General features: G+C 36.4%; 2 protein-coding genes across 2 annotated transcripts in view; one reads left to right on the top strand and one right to left on the bottom strand.

Moving 5' to 3' along the window:
* LOC18054913 overlaps nucleotides 1-5,974 on the top strand; it is a 13,024-nt gene extending 7,050 nt beyond the window's left edge. Inside the window, exons 7-15 of the mRNA XM_024177875.1 lie at nucleotides 9-458; nucleotides 572-784; nucleotides 1,448-1,651; nucleotides 1,751-1,954; nucleotides 2,274-2,432; nucleotides 3,423-3,773; nucleotides 4,086-4,521; nucleotides 4,739-4,829; nucleotides 5,647-5,974. Of these exons, the coding sequence (XP_024033643.1) occupies nucleotides 9-458; nucleotides 572-784; nucleotides 1,448-1,651; nucleotides 1,751-1,954; nucleotides 2,274-2,432; nucleotides 3,423-3,773; nucleotides 4,086-4,521; nucleotides 4,739-4,829; nucleotides 5,647-5,851 (2,313 nt within the window). The 3' untranslated portion in view covers nucleotides 5,852-5,974. The remainder of the gene's footprint in view (nucleotides 1-8; nucleotides 459-571; nucleotides 785-1,447; nucleotides 1,652-1,750; nucleotides 1,955-2,273; nucleotides 2,433-3,422; nucleotides 3,774-4,085; nucleotides 4,522-4,738; nucleotides 4,830-5,646) is intronic.
* Nucleotides 5,975-6,453: 479 nt separating this feature from the next.
* On the bottom strand, nucleotides 6,454-7,612 carry LOC18054912 (probable disease resistance protein At1g61190). The gene is made up of 2 exons (XM_024177874.1): nucleotides 6,838-7,612; nucleotides 6,454-6,791 (listed from the first exon to the last, which is right to left on the bottom strand). The coding sequence occupies exons 1-2, from the start codon at nucleotides 7,610-7,612 to the stop codon at nucleotides 6,454-6,456; spliced, it is 1,113 nt and encodes a 370-aa protein (XP_024033642.1).
* Between the last annotated feature and the right edge of the window lie 939 nt (nucleotides 7,613-8,551).

Below are 8,551 nucleotides of genomic sequence, written 5' to 3'. Positions count from 1 at the left end.
TTGTTAAGTTACTTAAAACGCTCCTTCAATTCAAGGCCCATCCGTGTGGTGCTGATTTTGGAAGGGATAGTGATATAAATCTTAGGGAATTGTGTTTGCTGCTTTTGGCTTCTTATGGTGCAACACTTAGTGACATTGACATGGAGATATATGATGTTATGCATGAGATTGAACGTATTGAAAATTCGGACAATGAAATTGCTCAATTGGATTACCTTTGGGGAAGGGCTGCTGCAAAAGTAAGAAAAGAATGGATCTTGGAGCAGGATACATCTTGTAATATAATGACAGACGCTGAAGCAGCTAAAGAACAGAAAAGAAGTCAGTTTAGGGAAAACCTTGCCATTGACCCCAAAATATGTGCAATGACAGTGCTATACTTTCCCTATGATAGAACCACTGATGGACCTTCATCCTCAAACAAGCTTAAAGCAGATAACCTTTGGAATACACCCGAGGTATGTTTTGCATTACTTGAATTAGAATTTGAAGGTGCAGCTTCAATTGATTTGAACTTTTTCATCTGCCTTGGCTCTCAAATGATTTAAATTATTCTTTTGATTTTATGTAGATACATTCTCCTGACCTTCAAGATTTGCAGCGATATGATCCTGTTTTCATCTTGCGCTTTGCAATTCATAGCTTGTCAGTGGGTTTCATAGAACCTGTGGAGTTTGCCGGTTTAGGCTTGCTTGCAGTTGCATTTGTTAGTATTTCTTCACCTGATGTTGGAATGAGAAAGTTGGGCTATGAAACTCTTGGGAGATTTAAGAATGAACTGGAGGTAATGCTATATCTGTGCTTGTGGGTGTTTTTGCATTATAAGAGTTTTTCAATACATAGGTTCTTCAGTCATATTACTGCAGAAATTTTTCTGTATGTCTGTTTGTTATCCTTCTATAAATTACAATGGTTAATTACCCCATGACTGTTCAGTTTCCAGGGGCAACAATAACATCTGGATTATAGCAATTTCCTTTTAAGATTATTCATTAGCCTTAAGAGTAACCTCTGGGAAATTCCTGACAAACAGGCAGAAAGCATATCTGGTCATCATACTTGATCAAACTAAATCAATCTTTTAGTTTTTTAGAAGAGAATAATTCTTCAGTTGTATTCAAATAATAAAATTGTACACATTTATAGAGGCTACTAGCATCTAATAAAGAGAAAATTTTTGCCTCTTTGTTTATCCATTGATGCTTAAGACACTGATCTATTTACATTATGATTACAATGCTTCTTGTTTTGATCCATTATTGCTCTTCATTCAATGCTCTGCAATTCATGAAATTCAAGAATTGGAGGCTTTTCATCCTAGTGCATGGTTTTCGTTTCTGCACTTCCACATAAACACAACTTTTTCTTTTGAAATTGTTGCTTTTCCTTCCTGGATTATAATTTTGCTGAAGAAGTTTGTTGCTCAAACTCAAACTGTCTTTTACAGAAGTGTTCAAAGAAGAAAGACGTAATGCGACTTCGACTTCTGTTGACATACGTGCAAAATGGAATAGAAGAGCCATGGCAGAGGATCCCTTCTGTTATAGCTATTTTTGCTGCAGAGGCATCTCTCTTATTGTTGGATCCTTCGCATGATCATTACACAAGCGTAAGTAAGCTCTTGATGCGCTCTTCCAGGGTGAATTTGAAGGTATATGCTTTGCAAATCCTTTTCCTCAGTTTGCTTTGTATTCTTTACTTATGTACAATGATTAACTTTGTTTCATATTCACTTCGTTTTTGTTGGCAGTCTATACCATTATTTCATGACTTTTTCTCGAGTAGTTCTGTCAATTTTAGAAAAGAGAGGCTGTGGATGCTTCGTCTCTTGTATGCAGGGCTGAATTTAGATGACGATGCTCAAGTATATATCAGGAACTCTGTTCTTGAGATTCTAATGAGTTTCTATGCTTCTCCGCTGTCAGATAGTGAGTCAAAGGAACTTATTCTTCTGGTAATTTCTGAGCTCATTATGATGATTCATGTTCTCTAATCTCCCCCCCCCCCCCCCCCGCCCCGCCCCCCGCTTCTTCATCTATCTACCTACCTATCTATCTATCATAACAATATGCATGTAATCAGCTTATTCTTAATTTTCTAACTGGCTTATTGTCATGCTTGAGGGCAGGGTATTGAATCTGCTTTGATTCGAATGCTAATAAACTTTGATGTTGAATTGCACTTGTACTTTGATCTATCAGTTTTGCATATTTCTCAGTCTCCTACAAACTGGAATATGGTAAACTAAACTACTTGTCTTGTTTGCTTTTCAGATACTAAAGAAGTCAATTAAATTGCACAAGATGGCTTGTTATCTGGTTGAACACTGTGGCTTATTTTCATGGTTATCATCTTTACTGTCAAGTTTCAGTGGGATGCTTCTTGGAGGTGAAAAAATGTTTCTCATGGCACAGTTGATTGTGGTTGTAGAGGTATTCATTGTTTTTGTTTAGTTCTCTCTTTTAGGTCCTAACATTTTTGGCCCAGTTGCTTACCCTTTTTCATTTTTTGTGATCTGTTTTATTTTTGGGTTCATTGATATATGTCATGGCACTGAAATCTGGGTAAGTAAAAAAAATAAAAAAAATCAAGTGGTTGGAGGGAAGGAGGCAGTGAGGAGGGCTAAAATTTTATAATGGAAGATATTTTTGGATTCTTGAGTATCTTGGGAAATCTTCTAGTATGTTTGTGGAAAGATTGATTGAAATACTAGTATCTAGTGGCATTGCGAACCTAGAACACGGGAATACTCAAGAGAGCACTGGTAAAGTAAACAAACTAAAAAGCATAACATCCAAGATATCAAAAAATTTCATGAAACATGCCCAAAATTTTGTTAACTAGAAAAAGAATTAGAAATCTAAGAGAAGTAGATCACCTCCTGACTTAAACATAATTCACTAAGAATATTCTATTCCCAGTCACAGATATAACCCCTAGAAGTAGTAATTCTCTTCATTTTCATTATTCTTTCCCCCCGCGGCCAATCAAATTTGGTTTTGTCCATGCAAAGCCGTTATACCCTCTAGGTAGGGGTCCGGCCTAGCCCCCACCATCTTGGTGGCTTGTTTTTTTTTTTTTTTTTGAAAAGGTGTTATTAGAAGTAGGGCTGAACCTCTTTACATCTGTGACTCTTTTAGCTTGATAAATTTTTCTGATGTTAGTTGTGAAAGTAACATTTGGTTTACATTGCGTTTTATCTTTTTCTTTGTTTCTTTTTAGCGTCTATTAATTTGAATTTTCTGTACTGTAAATCGATATTATAAATTTAAAATCTATTTGAATGTTAATCTTCCTTCTCACGAGGCTGGACTTTTGTCAAAATTTTATTAAAGGTTTGATGTGCTTCTGTTCTAACATGGTTAGCCATCTCATCGCAATACGAGGTTTCACTTACTCTTATTATCTGTGTTTGGGTTTAGGTCGTCAATGATGTTATTTCATCCAGAAACATCAATGAGTGGTTGCAAAGGCATGCCCTTGAACAGCTAGTGGATTTTTCATCTCATTTGTACAAACTCTTAGTTGGCGGCATGAAGTTGATGAGGGAAAATGTTCCATTGGTTAATTCAATATTACTGATACTTATTTCTACTGTGAAGATATCACAAAAAAGGAAAATGTACCAGCCACATTTTACACTGTCACTTGAGAGCTTTTTTCAAATTTGTCAGGCAGTGGATATGTATAATACTGCAAGATCTGGTGCAAATGCAGAGCTTGCGCTAAAAGTCATACTGATGAGCTCACCTTCCATTGACATTTTCCGTGTGGTATTTCTCTCTCTTTCTTCCACTTGCACTTTCCCTCACTCATATTGTATGCACCTATACATGCATACTCTGTCAATATTCCATTGTGAATTCCACATTGCATCAGAATTTCAAGATATGTAGTGAATTCTAGACTCTAGAATTTCAATAATATCTTTAAGTTTATATGGTAGCTTGGTTGCTAGGTATTATTCTGAATTTTCTGAATATAATATTGTTCTTGAAAATTTTGAAACAAGATTGTTGATAACTTTCAATTCCTTATTCAATGCTTAATCTCATGAGGGGGCATTTTTCTTTTGTGTTTCACAGAACCAAGTAAAGCTTTCGAGCTTTCTTACCTGGGCAATTTCTGCTGCCTTGAAGTCCGACTCTGGACAAATGTACGAACTCAGAGAATCCCATCTCCATCTGAGAAACATGTTGGAGGATGCACCATTTGAGGAGTCTTTAACTTCTAAACTTTTACGGTGGCTTGTTGCTTCAGTAATTCTAGGGAAGCTTTATGGGAAACTTGACATCCCAGGTTCCAAGCTTTCAAAAAGTTTGTATGAAACCCTGAATTCTTTATTCCAGGATTTTGGAAACAAATGTGTAGAAAACAACAAAAGTAGATTTGATTGTAAAGAGATATTAGCTGCCGCAATCTTTTACCTCCAACAGCTTCTTGGTTTGTGTTGCGGAGGGCTCCCTTCTGTTATATCTGCACTTTCTCTTCTGCTCCTCTCTGATGTCTCAGAATCTGCGGGTATGCAACTTTAATTAATTGCTTGCTTGTTACTTCATCTGACATGAAAAAGAAAAAAGAAAAATAGGTTGTTTTTCTTCTAATTTGTTCACTGAATTCACTGTGCTTGGATTTTCCTTCTCTAATTTCTTCACAGAATATGCATTTTCAAGTTTTATGATTCTTGAGAAAATATACTTTCTCTAGGTTTTAATCTTTCATGTTTCAATTGAATCAGGATCAGCTTTTAAGCTTGGTCATAGGACTTCCCTGGCATCGCTGTGGTCAAGAATACACTGCCCTGCAGAAGCTAATCCTTGTTGGAGATGGTAACATGTTCTTTCTTTTAATTTGTGTGTTTTCATGTGTGTTTCTGTTTCCCTGCTTTATAAACAAGATGTGGAACTGAAGGGTTTTTAATCATTACGAACCAGAAGTATGTTTCGACAACTTTGCTCTCCTTCAATTAATCTATTGTGATAAAGTGCATTTTTTTTCCCTTTTAGTTATAAATAGGAAACAAAAGAATTTAAATAAAGATACAAAAGTAAACCAGAACCCACAAGGGTGACGAGTAGGCATTAAAAAGCTCAAGTACGAGCTATACAGTATAAAACCTGGCTTATATACACCCCAACAGTATACCACTCCAAAAATTCGCCAAAACTGATATTCAAAGCTGTCTTTCTGCCTCTTCATTAGTTGACATAACTTTATGGTCTTTTTAAAAAGTTCAAGCTGTACTTTGGACTTCTTTAAAGGAAATAAAGTTGTAGTTAAGTATCTTTATAAAACATTTTTAAGAAAATACTACTGAACCACTCCAGTGATGGCTTTGTCTAAATCAATTTTTGTGTTTTCTACAGGAAATGCATGGAAAATTTGATTATGTATTCAGGCAGAGATCTGATTGATATTGGTTATCTGAAAATGTTACTTCACCTAGGATAAAAATGAAGTTTCGGTTAACAATGAAGAAATATTTCAAAAATTGTAATGTTTGGAAAATTGGTTGGATATAGGAATTCATGCTCCACACTTTTGGCTTCATCTTATATTTTAATACTTTGCATTTTTTTAAACCCAAGCTTTGATGTATTAGTTGGTCCCTGTAAAACTATTTCCAACTTACTGTGTCTTGGACAGGTCGTTTTACCAGCCGTGGAAGGATCTCTCATTGGAACTGACTGATTTGCAGAAGATCGATGAACTTCATGCTTGCCAGACTCTTTTAGTGATAATCTCAAATGTGCTTGGGAAGAAATCCTTAGATTCACAGGTCTTATCATGTCTAGATGATAAAATTTCTAGTGTATTTTCATGGGAAAGAAGTATTATTGGGACTGAATAGTGTCTCGGGTAAAGTTGTCCTAGCATTAGATTCTCTTTTTGTTTAGATTAAATACTGTTTGTACGTCTGTAACATGTTGTCCTTAATGTTGTATGAAATTACGCATTGAAATTTTGAATTGCATCAGGGTATATTTTAGAAGTTTCTTTGTTTGAAATGATCCACTCAAAACATATTCATTGTGAAAATATTTTAAATATACTGTCGGGGATAAACAAATAAACAATCCAAAATATGGCTAATCATAAATTTATGACAGGAATTTCATACATAGTGATTAAAATTATCGTTTCAGATACCCAAAAACGGACATAGGATGTTGTACAGGTAAAAGAAAATGGTCGACAGTACATGATACAAATGACCAAGGAAACACAATCAACTATTCAATTTAAAGCTGCTGAAAACAACAAAAAAGCCAGACACCAGACACAATCGATGAACAGTTTTCCACCGGCGTCCTTGTTGAACAAGAGAGCCTCCACTTCTCAAAAGATGTTAACAACTTCAAGTTTCAGCTTTTAAATATCATCCCTGGTAAAGAGGATCAAGTATCAAGAGCTATTACAATGGGCAGTGATCCACACGCTTTTACAATCACCTTAGCTGTATTCTCTGATAACCTCTTCCACAGCATCATTCCAGATATTGACAAGACTCTCATTCGACTCATTAGCAAGCTTACCCCGCAGTGCTCCTGCAACTATTGCAATTGCACTGGGCAGTGATCCACACGCTTTTACAATCACCTTAGCTGCTCCCTCAAAAGCTTCAGAATCAGGAAGTCTTGCTATTTGCTTGAACAGCTTCAATCTGTCTTCTTCACCAAGTTCTTCAATCTGTACAGTTACATCAGACATTTTGCTGCACACATCTAAATGTCTGCTTGTCACAATAACCTTACAGCGATTTCCTTCTTCCCCATAAGGGATTCCTGACACTGCCAGATTGATTTTCTCGCGGACATCATCTAAGATTATAAGTACCTTTCTTAGTCCTCTCCCTCAATCTCTTTGCCAAGGTTGCTCTTCTCTGAAGTTCATTTTCTTCTTCAATTTTGAATTTCAGAAGCTCTGCAATTTTATCCTGAATTCTTCTCAAGTCGGAAGATTCAGCAACAATCACATGGGCTTTATCATAAGGAGCAATGGTGTCAATTTGCTTTGCCAATTGTTCCATCAATGTTGATTTCCCGACTCCTCCGGGGCCTTGTACTCCAATGATGTTGACCTTCTCATCCTTCAGGAGTTTCATGATCGAATTTAATGCCTTGGATGAGCTTTCCAGTGGTACATAATCAGGGGTGGCCAAGTCTCCCAAATCTGCAGATTGTGTCAGATCTGATACACTATGAATATCTCTTGAAGCCATGAGCTCATCAATTTTAGTAATCTTAACATTGGCAAGTTCACTCAACTGACGACGGAAGCGCCAATCTAGCCGCCATGTATGGCAGGGACCCTTGTTCTTCTCAATTTTTTCTTCCATCATCTCCTTATCTATTTCAATCTGAATGGCTTTAGCAAGCCAAAGCAGCACAGCTTCTTTGATCTTCTCATTGTTGTCTCTGGCTTCATCCACCCGGCCCAGAACATCATTTTTCCGAGCTTCCAGCTGTCCTGCTCGTGTCCTGAAAGCTTCCAGGTTGTCATCATAATCTAACAGGTAACGGATCTGCTCCTCGACAGAGTTTCCAAATAGGTCGGTAGTGCGTGATGCTACAGGAGTAACAATATTTGCTAGAATCCATTCCCAGCACATTTCTGTGGAGAAAAGTTGGCAAAGATTATTTTGAGAAAAATGAAAAATCTCGTATTAGGGGGGAAAAAGAAAAGTAATTACAATTTCCAAAAGAAATTACAAAGAACCAACGAGGAAAGCATGAAGAAAACAAGCAAAAGGTACCTGAAAAATGGCAAGAATTCGCAAAGGCAAGTTGAGAGATTCCTTATATTGGCCTTTCAATGCCCACTTGCTGCACACAAATTTGATCATTCATTTGTTAAGTTCAATGGCATTCATAATATCACAGCTGTGGTAGAAGAAAAAACTATTTCACTAAATTGGAAATTGAGGATCGATTTTGTACCTTTTTTCGTTCTTCCTTGTAGATGTGTCACGGTCAGTACACACAATTAGCAAAATGATATATTTTCTAGTCTGCAAGATTGCACTGCAAGTTCAAGAATTTGTAAAGGGCAGTAAGAACTTGCTTATTTTCACTGGACAGCTTCAAAGATTCCATGCATGATAATGCTCTTTTTGTAATCTCAAAGCAGTAGGTCTTCATTAATTTAAGATTAACATCACTATGATTAGCAGTAGGTCTTCATTAATTTAAGATTAATTTTCAAGAAAAAGTTGGTTAGTTCGGCATCATGGTACCATTACTAACAACTCCGACTTTGTCTGTTACTTTACTTCCCTCGGAAACTCTAGTGCTTCTTCCTTAGCATTCAACTTGTGGCAGCACAGTCAACGATTCCAGTCCTCGCGCTTTCGTGAACAGTGCCTAATACTACCTGATAGATAGGTTAGCATTTTATTAATTGCAAGTGGTAGCATATTACTAATTTGCTCCAACTAAAAATTCATTAAACTTTACTTGGGAAATTGAATATATTTGTTTTTAATTTCTTCATGAAGTCATCATACTCCATATTAAATAAGTACCAGGAATACAAATGTTTGATTAACTGA

The sequence above is a fragment of the Citrus clementina genome, unplaced genomic scaffold (assembly GCF_000493195.1).
Source record: "Citrus clementina cultivar Clemenules unplaced genomic scaffold, Citrus_clementina_v1.0 scaffold_1, whole genome shotgun sequence".
NCBI lineage: Eukaryota > Viridiplantae > Streptophyta > Magnoliopsida > Sapindales > Rutaceae > Citrus > Citrus x clementina.
This window is presented reverse-complemented; position numbering and strand designations above follow the sequence as displayed.

Excerpts from the sequence above, each read along its gene's own strand:
- LOC18054912 (XM_024177874.1), bottom strand. The coding sequence starts at position 7,612 with ATGTGCTGGGAATGGATTCTAGCAAATATTGTTACTCCTGTAGCATCA. Across the intron at positions 6,792-6,837 it reads GAGGGAGAGGACTAAGAAAG|TGTCAGGAATCCCTTATGGG; the intron begins GTACTTATAATC and ends TCAATCTGGCAG.